The 14,534-nt window shown below is 37.8% G+C and overlaps 1 protein-coding gene across 2 annotated transcripts in view; it reads right to left on the bottom strand.

Moving 5' to 3' along the window:
- The window catches only part of UQCC1 (ubiquinol-cytochrome c reductase complex assembly factor 1), a 94,453-nt gene that overhangs the window by 77,738 nt on the left and 2,181 nt on the right, over positions 1-14,534 (bottom strand). For both annotated transcript variants that reach the window (XM_008525469.2, XM_070588189.1), the window contains exon 2: positions 4,031-4,135. In XM_008525469.2, coding sequence (XP_008523691.1) covers positions 4,031-4,135 — 105 coding nt within the window. The remainder of the gene's footprint in view (positions 1-4,030; positions 4,136-14,534) is intronic.

A 14,534-nucleotide genomic window follows, 5' to 3' on the forward strand; every position in this document is an offset into this window, starting at 1 on the left:
GAACTCTATCCCATTCACAATCGCAACGAAAAGAATAAAATACCTTGGGATAAACTTAACCAAGGAAGTGAAGGATCTATACAATGAAAACTACAAGACTTTCTTGAAAGAAATAGGCGATGACATAAAGAGATGGAAAAACATTCCTTGCACATGGATTGGAAGAATAAACATAGTTAAAATGTCCATACTACCTAAAGCAATATACAGATTCAATGCTATCCCAATCAGAATCCCAAGAACATTCTTCACAGAAATTGAACAAACAATCCTAAAATTCATATGGGGCAACAAAAGACCGCGAATTGCTAAAGCAATCCTGAGCAAGAAAAACAAAGCCGGCGGAATCACAATCCCCGATTTCAAAACATACTACAAAGCTACAGTGATCAAAACAGCATGGTACTGGTACAAAAACAGGTCCACAGATCAATGGAACAGAATTGAAAGCCCAGAGATAAAACCACACATCTATGGACAGCTAATCTTCGACAAAGGAGCAGAGGGCCTACAATGGAGAAAAGAAAGTCTCTTCAACAAATGGTGCTGGGAAAACTGGACAGCCACATGCAAAAGATTGAAAATTGACCATTCTTTTTCACCACACACCAAAATAAACTCAAAATGGATCAAAGACCTAAAGATTAGGCCTGAGACAATAAGTCTTTTGGAAGAGAATATAGGCAATACACTCTTTGACATCAGTTTCAAAAGAATCTTTTCGGACACTGTAACTCCTCAGTTGAGGGAAACAATAGAAAGAATAAACAAATGGGACTTCATCAGACTAAAGAGCTTCTTCAAGGCAAGGGAAAACAGGATTGAAACAAAAAAACAGCTCACTAATTGGGAAAAAATATTTACAAGCCACTTATCCGACAAAGGGTTAATCTCCATAATATACAAAGAACTCACACTGCTTAACAACAAAAAAACAAACAACCCGATCAAAAAATGGGCAGAGGACATGAACAGACATTTCTCAAAAGAAGATATGAATATGGCCAATAGACACATGAAAAGATGTTCATCATCGCTAATCATCAGGGAAATGCAAATCAAAACTACACTAAGATATCACCTTACCCCCGTTAGATTGGCAAAAACATCCAAAACCAAGAACGACAAATGTTGGAGACGTTGTGGAGAAAGAGGAACCCTCATACACTGTTGGTGGGAATGCAAACTGGTACAGCCACTATGGAAAACAGTATGGAGATTTCTCAAAAAGTTAAAAATAGAAATACCCTATGACCCAGCCATCCCATTACTGGGTATCTATCCTAAGAACCTGATATCAGATATCTCAAGAATCCATTGCACCCCTATGTTCATCGCAGCATTATTTACAATAGCCAAGACGTGGAACCAGCCTACATGCCCAGAAACTGATGATTGGATAAAGAAGATGTGGTATATATACACAATGGAATACTACTCAGCCATAAAAAAAGACGAAATTGGCCCATTCACAACAATGTGGATGGACCTCGAGGGCATTATGTTAAGGGAAATAAGTCAGTCAGAGAAAGACGAACTCTATATGACTCCACTCATAGGTGGAAATTAGCATATTGAGAAGGAGATCTGATCGGTGGTTACCAGGGAAAAGGGGGGGTGGGGGGAGGGTACGGAGGGGGAAGTGGTGTACCCACAACATGACTAACAAAAATGTACAACTGAAATTTCACAAGGTTGTAATCTATCATAACATTAATAAAAAAAAAAAAAAAAAAAAAGATGGGAAGATGTGCCAATGAGGTACAGTCGGTATGACAAAATGTCCAGTTTACTTACATTGGCTAAAATTACATCTTGTCAGCATGAGATAAACCACTCAATTATTTACATGGATAATGCTGTCCCAGAGCCTAATACAATACCTGGTACATATTTGGTACTCAAGAAATGTTTATTGATTCAAAAGAATAAGGCACAAGTAAGAGATTCATATAATGAGTTCCTCTCCTCCATCATCTATGCACACACAAACAACATATGATTTAGAACTATATGATAAATTCTATTAAAATTTTCCAATGCACAAAAAGTAACAGAACATAGGCCAACTCTGAAAAGAAACAGCTGCATGACTACCCAAAGTAGATGCCTCTTCTGCACAAGCATATTCTTCATTCATTCAACATACTTTTAGTGTCTGCTCTGTGCCAGGCTTAGAGAGAAGCCCAGGAAATAGAGGGATAAACAAGATGTGTCCTCAGATGACAAGACTTACAAATTAGTTTAAGGGAATTATTCTATATTTTAAATATTTTTTATTATATTTATATAAATAAATTATAGTTATATAATTATGCATATCAAAAATTTTAATTCATCAAATATGAAAAAGAAAGTTAACGGCTACAGAAGGAATTCATATAAATTGTTAAGAAAAATAAATTCCCAGTAAATAAATGGAGAAATGACATAACCATAAGATTTTCACAAATCGGAATACAAGTGATAAACAGAAAAAAACGTTTAACCCTGATAGATTAAGAAATGCAAAGCAGGGGCCAGCCCAGTGGCGCAGCGGTTAAGTGCACACATTCTGCTTCGGCGGCCCAGGGGTCGGATCCCAGGTGCAGACATGGCAGCACTTGGCAAGCCATGCTGTGGTAGGCATCCCACATATAAAGCAGAGGAAGATGGGCATGGATGTGAGCTCAGGGCCAGTCTTCCTCAGCAAAAAGAGGAGGATTGGCAGCAGATGTTAGCTCAGGGATAATCTTCCTCAAAAAAAAAAAAAAAAAAAAGAATTGCAAAGTAAAACAAGATAACATTTTCTACCTAACTGGTTTAAATTTTTGAAAAATACTCAATTTAGGGGAGGTAAGGATGAAAAACTAGTTATATATACATTGCTGGTAGCTGTATAAATTAAACTAACTTTTTAGAGAGGTAAACTTTGGAGAGGTATACCTTTGACCCTCATAGGAATTTATCTGTTATAAATAATTAAAAATAACAAAAACTGGGCCGGCCTGGTAGCACAGCGGTTAAGTGCACACACTCCGCTTCGTTGGCCCAGGGTTCACTGGTTCAGATCCCGGATGCGGACATGGCACCGCTTGGCAAGCCATGCTGTGGCTGACATCCCACATATAAAGTAGAGGAAGATGGGCACGGACGTTAGCTCAGGGCCAGCCTTCCTCAGCAAAAAGAGGAGGACTGGCGGCAGATGATAGCTCAGGGCTAATCTTCCTAAAAAAAATAAAATAAAATTTAAAAAACTATATATCAAGAAAATGGTACACTAAGGCCTATAACGGCAAAAAAAAAAGGAAATAATTTTAATATCAAAGCCTAAGTAAATAGAATAGCACATAGCCATCAAAAAATTTAATTATAAAATCTATCTAACATGAATAATGTCTGCTCTAATAAGTAAAAAGGCAACAGAACATTAAATTCTGTGAATATTTGTTAAGGTACCTAAGCAAAAAATTAGTACAGACACACACATACATAAGGAGTGGAAAAGAACCAGCAGATGTTTTCAGGTTTGAGGTCATGGGTGATTTTTTTCCTTTATTACTAAATTATTTGTAACAAAAATCAGGAGGAAAAAACTCTCAAGGAGGGCCCACAGTAGATTACATTATAAAAAAGTGAATCTTATGGCCAGTGGCAAACTAAGGTCTCAAATAATTGTTCCTTGGATTTTATGTTCATAAAAAGAAAAAGAAAGAAACATTTCTCATCCCAAATAAAAGTGGTACAAAGTAGCTACAAAAAGAAAACCGAAGAAAAGTTAACTCTGAGATGAATATCTGGCAACACTCCCAACAGTAAAAATCATCAGACTGTAGCATGGTATCCTAGACTAAATTCTACTGCTAGGGTATTTAGAAGCAACGCCCTGGACACCATAGTGCAGGAATCAGTCCTAAGCTGGCACCACAGAGACCCAAAAGTGGTCTCATGAGGTTTTCCATCACAGTTTGGTTGGCTAACCTATAAATACATGACATTTGCACATAAACACTAAGGTTTTCATACCAAGCAAACGAACAACAAACCTTACCTGAGAAGTGCCAGACAGAGCCCTGCCCCACTGTCCCTGCATAGGAGGCACAGGTACCAATCGGCTGCATACCGGAACCCACTGGGAAATGCTAACCCGGTTTCCCTAGAGAAAGAAAAAAATATTCCATCAAAAATCTATATCAGACTCCATATGTAGAAGGCAAAGAGCATATCTAAGTTTAGAAACCCTTCCAGAACAGGGCACATAAAAGGAGAACATCCAAAATAGAACCAGAACCAAGACTCCTCACGCTCATCTCTCCAAGGATAAGATGGAGGCCCACCTATTCCGGACCCAGCAAGTAAGAGAACTTTAGTAATAAGTGACTCAAGCAGGGGGATATGGGCTCCCTCTCAGAAGAAGAAAATCAGCAGACTTCAGGCATTTTACAATTAGATTATCATTTAAATTAGAGTTTGCAATGCCTTTTCATAAACACTGACTTATCTGATCTTCATAAAATCCCTTTATAGTAAGCAGTGCTGGGATTACCATCATTCCCATGAGGATGAAGAAACTAGGGCTGAAATTTTTAGGGTAGGAAAACATACTTAGACAACTTGATTTCCAGGACAGAAGAGAGACTAAAAGGTTGTTTGACCTATGACTGAAGTTTGATTTTTCCCTCTGGCATTAACTGACCTCAGAAAGATCTCTGGGCCAAAGTAAAAGGCTACACTGTAGAAAAGAGAGCTCTATCTTGCTAATGAGAAGTCTGTTTTTTGAATCTGAAATACATTCCACTGCATAAATGGCATCCATGTACACAGCACTGGAAATCTCTATTCTAGGGACCAACTCTGGGGGATCCACGGGTTGCTTTCACGTGACCTATAGACGTTATAGGGCCATCATGAGAACTAAGTATACACATTGCTTGAAAACAATTTGCCAAGCATAAACTACAATTCTAGGAGTCAAAGATCTGGATTCTAGTTTAAATCAACTACTCTAATATGATCTTTACAGGCAATTTAACCTAAACAATGCTCAGTTTCCTCATAGCAATTATTAGTAATACTTATGAGCACTTACTATGCACCAGGCACTGTTCTAGGTACTTTACAAGATGAGCTCATTTAAACCTCACAATCATCACTCAATGATCTAGGTATATTGTTATTATCCCATTTATACGGACAAAGAAACTGAGGCATGGATAGGATACGTAACTTTCCAAGGACAGATAGTTAACAAACAGCAGGGTTAGGATTTGAACCCAGGCAGCCCAACTCCAGAATCCCTGCTCATTTATGGGATGAAAGGGTAAAGGGAATATCTCCAAAATCCTTTCTAGCTCTAATACTCTATGACCTAGTCTTGAACCAATTAAAACATAACATAGTATCGTGGAGAGAGCCATGTCCTTGGAATCAGGAAGCACTGATTTGACTCTTGGCTCCAGGGTTAGTGAGCTATGAGCCTTTGTTGACTCTTCCATAAAATGAAGAAAAATCCCTACTTCTCAGGATTTTAAGAAAAATCAATGGCTATACCTTGCAGTATATCTAACTTAATATATATTAAGTTGAATCTGAATCTCCACTTCCTTTTGAGTAAGCAGGAAGGGACAGAGAAAGGTGTTCAAATTTTAAACCTAGAGATGCTTTCTGAAGTGTCTCGCAGTTCTAAAACTATGTAACTGTTTCTAATAAGCCACTCAGCACCTTATGTCTCAAATGAAAAGTAAAGCTTAAAAATATTTTATTTCAACTGAAGTTTAATCTGTTGGGACGGTAGACAGTTATTGGGTTTTTGTTTACAAAAGCTGACAGATTTACCAGAATCATTCAATGTCAAATGTCCCCTTCCTAAAAATGTAAATATGGGATAAGATGAAACTTCTGTAGATTCAGGCCAAAAGGAAAAAAAAAAAGTAGGAGGAGACGACAAGCAGGAACAATGCAAACTTTTAGAAGATTTTAAGAACTTCATCATATTTTTTTCCAGTGTCAACAAAATTTTCCTCCAAAATGTTGGCTCTATTTAGTCTTATGCCAATACTTTAAATCAGTTCATATTGGAAGAAAGGAGCAATCAGCTCCATTCTTTCCTTCTCCAATCCTACAACAAGAATTCTTGTCCAAATTCTTAATTGAAACTGCTGAGATGTAGCAGAAAGAGTGTTTGAATTCTAAGTGTGCCATTAAATAGCTGCATGACCCTGAACTAGTTACTCAACTCTCTGGGCCTCCATTTTCCCTTATGTAAAGTGGGAATAAAAGCTACCTCACAGGAGAGTTCCAAGGAACATTTGGAAAGCACTTGGTAACAGTAAAACACACACAGAAAGGCATCATAATTGTTCTTAACAATTGTTAAGTAAGCTCCTCTTTCCCCAGCAAACTGTCATAGCAGCAAGAACTATTTTCTTAAAATATTGTTTCGAACCTGGAATTCCCTTTCTCAAAAGCTTGTAGGGGCTCCAAGTGCCTCCTTAGTCAAACTTAAACACCTGATCTTTACCAACTGGATCCTTTCTAGATTCACCTTATACTTACACATCCTGCCTTGTAATCTCCACTCAGCAATTCCAAAACCTGACTCAGATTCTCTGGTTTGGGAATTACCACTCCTCTTCAGACAAGCTAATCTCCCTTGCAATAAGTTCTTCTGAGACTCTCATCTTCACTCCTACCTAAACCATGAGCTCGTTTGCTTCAAGTCTCTCCAGACTTCAGGTTCTGGTTCTACTGACTGCTGGGTCCTTTTCTTTCCCGCCTCTCCCAATAGTTCATTTATAATATAAATCTGTAGATATACTTCTCTCCCTCTTACAGGTACTAACATATTAGGCCTATAACAATTAGTAAACACCAACTTTTTCCAAATTGAGAAAACATTTATGGCCATTCCCAGTGGTTAAAATTACTCCTTTAACATAGGATAATACATACACTGGTACTAAGTGGGAACTGGTTTTATTGTCTTTTTGCCTCGCCAACACTTCAAAACCAAAATTTTAAAAACAGGTTTCATGTTGGGGCTGGCCCCGTGGCCGAGTGGTTAAGTTCGCGCACTCCGCTGCAGGCAGCCCAGTGTTTCGTCAGTTCGAATCCTGGGCGCGGACATGGCACTGCTCATCAAACCACGCTGAGGCAGCGTCCCACATGCCACAACTAGAAGGACCCACAACTAAGAATATGCAACTATGTACCTGGGGGCTTTGGGGAGAAAAAGGAAAAAAATAAAATCTTTAAAAAAAAAAAAAAGGGGCTGGCCCCGTGGCCGAGTGGTTAAGTTCGCGCGCTCCACTGCAGGCGGCCCAGTGTTTCGTTGGTTCGAATCCTGGGCGCAGACATGGCGCTGCTCATCCGACCACGCTGAGGCAGCGTCCCACATGCCACAACTAGAAGAACCCACAACGAAGAATACACAACTATGTACCGGGGGGCTTTGGGGAGAAAAAGGAAAAAATAAAATCTTTAAAAAAAAAAAAAAAAAAAAATAGGTTTCATGTTTTTATTTTCTGTGCATATCGTAAATTGCAGGTGATTTTACATTCATATTGCAAAATATTCTGACATACCAGTTCTTTTTTTTTTTACTACACTTCAATCAGTCCAATGAGTGGCCTGTTTCTGCGTGTGGTTTTTAAGATACACAGTATTTTCCTTGGCTCACTAATGAGCTGGAAAAGGCTTTACAAGTAGTCGATTCTCCTAGTCTCCATAGTTGTTTTATAAAGTGACTGCAAACACTGAGTTAGCAAATACTGAACCATTGCTCCTAGGCGAAATACAGGGTTAGGTTCCTGCAGGCCTCTGGTCACAACATTTTCATCAACCAATCAACACATAACCTTGTTTAATGTGTGTTTCTGTTTAAAGACACCTTATTTAATACATATTGTTGATTCATTAACGTTGAACTTACAGCCAATAACATTATCACTCACTCCTGAACAAAACTTTTCTAACACACAAATTTTCTCTGTAAGGAACATCATGGCCTTATTGCACTTAGCAATACTTGAGAGCACTTTAGCACTACACCTGAGGGCCATTTTAAACAGGGAAATCGGCAAAAAAAAGCATAAAAATGCAAATACAAAAAACATGGCACTAAATAGGTGTGAAATGGATACTTGTTTACAGTATGCCTGCTGAAACAAGAAGGCAGAGTATTGCCCTGTTCAACCAGCTAGGAACATGCATATTGTGACTCAAATTTTTCACTCCTCTGTACATGTCCACAAATGACCACAAAAGCAGCATGGGTATTATTTTTGGAATTACAAATAAATGTTAGCAAGTAGATGAATTTACAAATACAAAATCTGTGAATAATGAAGATAAACTATAGTCACCAAATCTTCCACTCTGTAATTCTCCAGTGGTGCCTGTACTCTGACCGCCATGCACACTAATTCAATTCCATAGAACAAAGGACAAACACTACTGTAGCAAATTCTCCAGCAAGCTACAATGTGGCATACTACAAAAGGCTACTTATACACAGGAGGAGCAGAGAGTGTTCAACCACTCCTTCAATAATTACTGAACACTCTGTCCCCTCCCACTTTGTTAATGGTATCCAATCTGAGCTTTCAAAAGATTGATTACATACAGGAAGGAATTGAGCAAATCAGTAAATATATTAAGGATGAGAGGTCAGCTTTCTATCAGAGAAAGGAGTAAACAAATATAAAAAGGCAGAAGGGTAGATAGAAGAAACCCTGTTGGTATTGGGTTGGATTTAGAGTAATTGGTAAGTAGTCTTTGGGTGGTGAACATGATGTAATCTACACAGGAATCAAAATATGATGGACACCTGAAATTTACATAATGCTATAAACCAATGTTACCACAATAAATACAAACAGAGTAATTGGTAAAGGTTTTTAACGCAGATAGATAAGTAGATAAAGAAAAAGATGTATGTAAGGTTATGTAAATGTATATTCATACATATATTTCCTACCCCTGTCCCTGATAGGGCCTGGAAGCAATGACACACCAAAAGCAATGACCACACGTAGCATCTAGACTTGGTTTCTAAATAGCAATATTCACTAAAAGGAACTAGTCTTCTCTGGAGAAAAGTTGACTACAGAATGGGGTTGATACTTCTCAAAGCCTTATTCACAAAGAGTTGGCATTATTTGATCTGTCTAGTAGTTCCTTGGAAGACTCCACTTGCAAGGCTGTCTTGGAACTCATCCAGTGTGAAAACTGTTTTCCCCAGGAGCAGTAGCTGACAACAAACAGAGGCAATTGTTTAACTTCATAGCTGCCTCAGGCAATGGATAACAGTTAGGGAAAACAATAGGCTAACCAAAAAGCTTAAAAAGAAAAGCAGGGGAATGAGATGTTCATAGGAGCTTTGAAAAGTTCCAAACATGTTCAAGGGAATTTGAAGGCCTTATACAAGCACAGGGTTGTGCACATGCCCAGAGCTGTGTGCATGAACAGGAAAGATCTGAGAATGCCCTAAGCTCTCACCTCTAGTCAACCTTGAGGCTCTGCACAAGCAGGAAGTGAAAGTTAAGGCAGAATTGTCAAATGACTGACAGATTAAAAACATGTCCCAGCATGCACACAGAGCCCCTCAGCAAAAACTTGGAGACTTCCTGATTGCAGGCATTTAAAGAAACCTCTGTCCAATCATTACCTGACCACTATGTAAACTGAGCAGAGACCACACAACAAAGAATACAAACTTTACAGAATTAACTCAAAAAAGTCACCAAACAGAAAAACAATAAACTCTAGGAAAGGAGGAAGACCTGATTTCCAGAGTTGCTACACTACATGTTTAAACTGTCCAGTATTCAACCAAAAATTATAAAACACGCAAAGAAACATAAACGCATGGTCCATACACAGGGGAAAAAAAGCAATCAAGAAAAAGTATGCCTGAGGAAGCTTAGATGTTAGACACACCAGACAAAGATTTTTGAACCAACTATTCTAAATGTTTAATTAAGATCTAAAGGAAACCATGTCTAAAAAACTATAGCAAATTATGAGAACCATATCTCACTAGAGAACATCAATAAAGAAAAATCACCAAAAAACCCAAACCAAATAGAAATTCTGGAGTTGTAAAGAATAACTAAAATGAACATTTCACTAGAGGCATTCAACAGATTTGAGCAGATGAAAGAATCAGTGACCTTAAAGATAGGTCAATTGAGATTATCCAGCCTAAGGAACAGAAAGAAAAAAGAATGAAAATTTAACAGAGCCTCAGAGACCTATACAACACCATCAAACAAACCAACATATGTGTAATGGAAGTCTCAGCAGGAGAGGAGAGAAATAAAGGGACAGAAAAAAAATATTTGAGGAAATATTGGCAGAAAACATCCCAAATCTGATGAAAAACATTAATCTATAAATCTAAGAAGCTCAACTAATTCCAAACAGGATAAATTCAAAGAGATTCACAGATAGACATATCATAATCAAACTGTTGAAAGACAAAGATAAAATCTTGCAAGCACAAGAGAAGTGACTCATCATGCACAAGAGATCCTCAATAACATTAACAGTTGATTTTTGCCCAGAAACCACGGAGGCCAGAAGGCAGCAAAGTGAAATACTCAAAATGCTGGGAAAAAGAAAAAAAAGACTGTCAAACAAGAGTTCTATATGCAGCAAAACTACTGTTCAAAAGTGAAGGAAAAATTAAGACTTTCTGGATAAACAAAAACTGAGAGATTCTGTCACCAGCGGAACTGCCTTACAACAAATACTAAAGGGAGACCTTCAAGTTGAAATTAGACCTCTGACAATACAGTAACTCAAATCCACATGAAAAAATAAAGTACACTGGTAAAGGTAACTACCAAGATAAATAAAAAATACAGCATAAATGTATTTTTGTTTGTAATTATTTTTATTTTAATTTAAAAGACAACTGCATAAAGCATTAATTATAAATCTATGTTGATGGGCACACAATGTATAAAGATATAATTTGAATGACAATGATACAAAGGAGGGAAGGAATGAAGCTATATAGATCAAAATTTTTATATATCATCAAAATCAAATTGGCATTAATACAAAATAGATTGTTATAAATTAAGATATTAATTGTAATCCCTAGGCAAACACTAAGAAAATAACAAAAAAATACACTAAAACCTTACATCATATACAAAAATTAACTCAAAACGGATCAAAGATCTAAACATAAGACCTAAAACTATGAAACTTGTAGAAGAAAACAAAGAAAAAGCTTCATGACACTGGATTTGGCAATGATTTCTTGGATATGACACAAAAATCAGAGGCAACATAGGAAAAATAAGTTAGATTTCATCAAAACTAAAAACTTCTGTGCATCAAAGAATACTATCAACAAAGTGAAAAAGCAATCCACAGAATGAGAGAAAATATTTGCAAACCATATATCTGATAAAGGATTGATATCTAGAATATATAAAGAATTCCTACAACTCAACAACAAAAAAACAACTCAATTAAAAAAGGGGCAAAAGACTTGAATAGACATTTCTCCAAAGATATACAAATGGCCAGCAAGCACATGAAAATATGTTCAACATCACTAATCATTAGAGAAATGCAAATTAAAATGACAATGAGATATTATATCACACCTATTAAGATGGCCACTATGAAAAAAAAAGGAAAGTAACAAGTGTTGACGAAGATTTGGAAAAACTGGAACCCCTGTGCTTTGCTCATGGGAATGTAAAATGGTGCAGCTGCTGTGGAAAATGGAATGGTGATTCTCAAAAAATTAAACACAGAATTACCATACAATCCAATAATTTCACTTCTGACTATATATCCCAAAGAAGTAAAAAAAAGCTTCAAACAGATAAATGTACACCCATGTTCACGGCAACACTATCTCACAATAGCTAAAAGGCAGAAGCAACTCAAGAGTCCATCAACAGATGAATGGATAAACAAAATGTAGTGTATATATACATAAATACAACGCAATACTGGAGAGCCTTAAAAAGGCAGGAAATTCTGACACATGCTACAGCATGGATGAACTCTGAAGACATTATGCTAAGTGAAATAAGCCAGTCACAAAAGGACAAATACTGTATGATTACACTTATATGAGGTACCTAGAGTAGTCAGTATCATTAAGACAGAAAGTAGAATGGTAGTTGCCTGAGGCTGAGGAGGGGGAGGCATGGGGAGTTACTGTTTAATAAGCACAGAGTTTCAGTTTTGCAAGATGAAAAAAGTTCTGTGGATGATGGAGGTGATAGTAGCACAACAACGTGAATGTACTTAATACCACTAAATTGTACACTTAAAAATGGTTAACATGGTAAATTTTATGTTACATGTAGTTTACCACAATTAAAAAAAAAATCAGAGTGGCTTGCTAAAATTTCTACTACTGTCAAAGAGCAAAAGTGATTATCAATGCCCAAGACAAGTGATAAAACCATAAACATGTCCAGTTGCACTGCTCAAATGTCCAGCTCCTCTGCTGGAGCTACTCAACAGCAGCAGTGTTTGAGTTTCCACCTCCTTCCCATAGCCATCACCGGAGAAGGGAAAAAATCGGCCAAGACAGAAACAGGCAAAAATAAGGGTAGCCTAATAGTTCCAGGAGTACTACCTCTCTGTGGTTCAATTTTCTTATCTGTAAAATGGGGAAAATAATAGTGCCTACCTTTTCAAAGTGCTGGTGTAAGGATTAAGTAAATTCACATATATAAAATATTTAAGAGTGCTTAGCACATGGTAAGTGCCCTATAAATGTTAGCTATCAATATTATTGCCCAGGAAATCTCAACAATATCTTGCTTCAATTACAATCTATATCTCAGCTTGCTCTTTCTCTCCTGAATACCAACTTTCCAGTTGTTAAAAAGAAATCTCCAGCTGAGTATTCTCAAAGGACACTGCTATTAACACAGTCATCCACGGCAGACCTGGGACTCACTGTTGGACTCCATCCTCTCGCTCACTCTCAACATCTAACCACTCACCAAGCCCTGTAGACTCTACTTCCTTAATACCTCTTAAAACCATCCTTTTCCTTTTTTTTTTTTCCAGGGGAAGATTCACCCTAAACTAATATCTGTTGCCAATCTTCCTCCTCCTCCCTGCCCCCCGCCCCCACGGCCCCCTGCAAAGCCCCAGTACATAATTGTGCATAGTTGTAAGTTCTTCCGATTCTTCTGTGTGAGCCACTGCCACAGCATCACTACTGACAGACAAGTGGTGCAGTTCCACGCTGGGGGGAACCAAACCCAGCCCGCTGAAGCAGAGTAGGCCTTAATCTCTAGGCCATCAGGGCTGGCTCCATCCTTTCCTTTTTAACCACACTGCTCCTCCCCACTAGTACAGGCCTTCATCACTTCTTCCAGGACAATTTAAGCAGCTTCTGAATGGCCTTGAGGACTCTCATCTCAGCCCTCTCTGACTGATCCAACTACAACTGCTACAGGGATCTATTAAAACAAAAATCTAGTATGAGTGTGTACCATGTTGACCTTTTTTCACTTTTTTTATACTTTCAAAATAAATTTTTAAAATTTCAATTAAAAGATGAGAGAAGGAACAAGTCTTCCCCTAATCAGTGGTGGTTGGGGGAGAGGAGAGCAACAGAAGAAAAGGACTGCAAAAGGGCACAAAGCAATTTGGGAGAACAATGGATATGTTCATTATTTTTACTGTGGCTTTTTAGGTGTTTACCTGTGTCAAAACTTACCAAACTGTACAATTAAATAAGTGCAATTTATTGTATGTCAATTATTCCTCAATTTTAAAAAATTTAAGTGAGGAAAAAACAGAGTAAATGCATCAAAAACCCTTTAAAAACTAATCATCCCTTGCTTAAAATACTTCAATGGCTCCCTCTGCCTTCAGGATAAACTTCCAACTCCTAACCATGATACATAACGCCCTGCCTCATCTCCTGCCATTTCCCCCTAAGTGCCCGAGTCCAGCCAAACAGATTTACTGACAGTTCCTTGGTTATCTAGCATTATTAGCATAAACTAATCCTCTTCAATGACCTTTCTCCCATTCTCTGCCTAACACTCTCTCATTCAGTTCAGGCACCTCTCTCTGATGGATGCTTGTCCTCAGGTTGGGTTAGGTGTCTCTCTACTCTTCCACAGCACTTGGTACAAACTTCTACCACAGCATTCATGTACATATTAGTAGTTTTCTTTTCTGTCTCTCCTGTTAGATTATAAACTTGAGAGTAAGGTCTATGTTTTTCATCCTCGGTCCCTTGGATAGTTCCTAGACCGCAGTAAACACTCAAAACAGTTGCTGAATGAAAAAGAGAAGAAGAAAGGCATTTAATTTTCACTTTAATCAACTGATTTTCTGATCAACCCTTAGAAAATTACTGAGAAAATCTGAGGCTCAGAGAAGTTAGGGGATTTGCTCAAGGTCACACCTATGATTGGTAATGGAGCCAAGCTTTCAACCAAGGCTCTTCAGAATTCCAGACAGGAGCACTTCCTGTATTTGTGAGTTCCTCACAGCACCTTGCCCAAATGCCTCTTCAGAGTAGGTGATCAATATATGTCTGCTACTTT

Source organism: Equus przewalskii, chromosome 21 (genome assembly GCF_037783145.1).
Source record: "Equus przewalskii isolate Varuska chromosome 21, EquPr2, whole genome shotgun sequence".
In the NCBI taxonomy this organism is placed as follows: domain Eukaryota; kingdom Metazoa; phylum Chordata; class Mammalia; order Perissodactyla; family Equidae; genus Equus; species Equus przewalskii.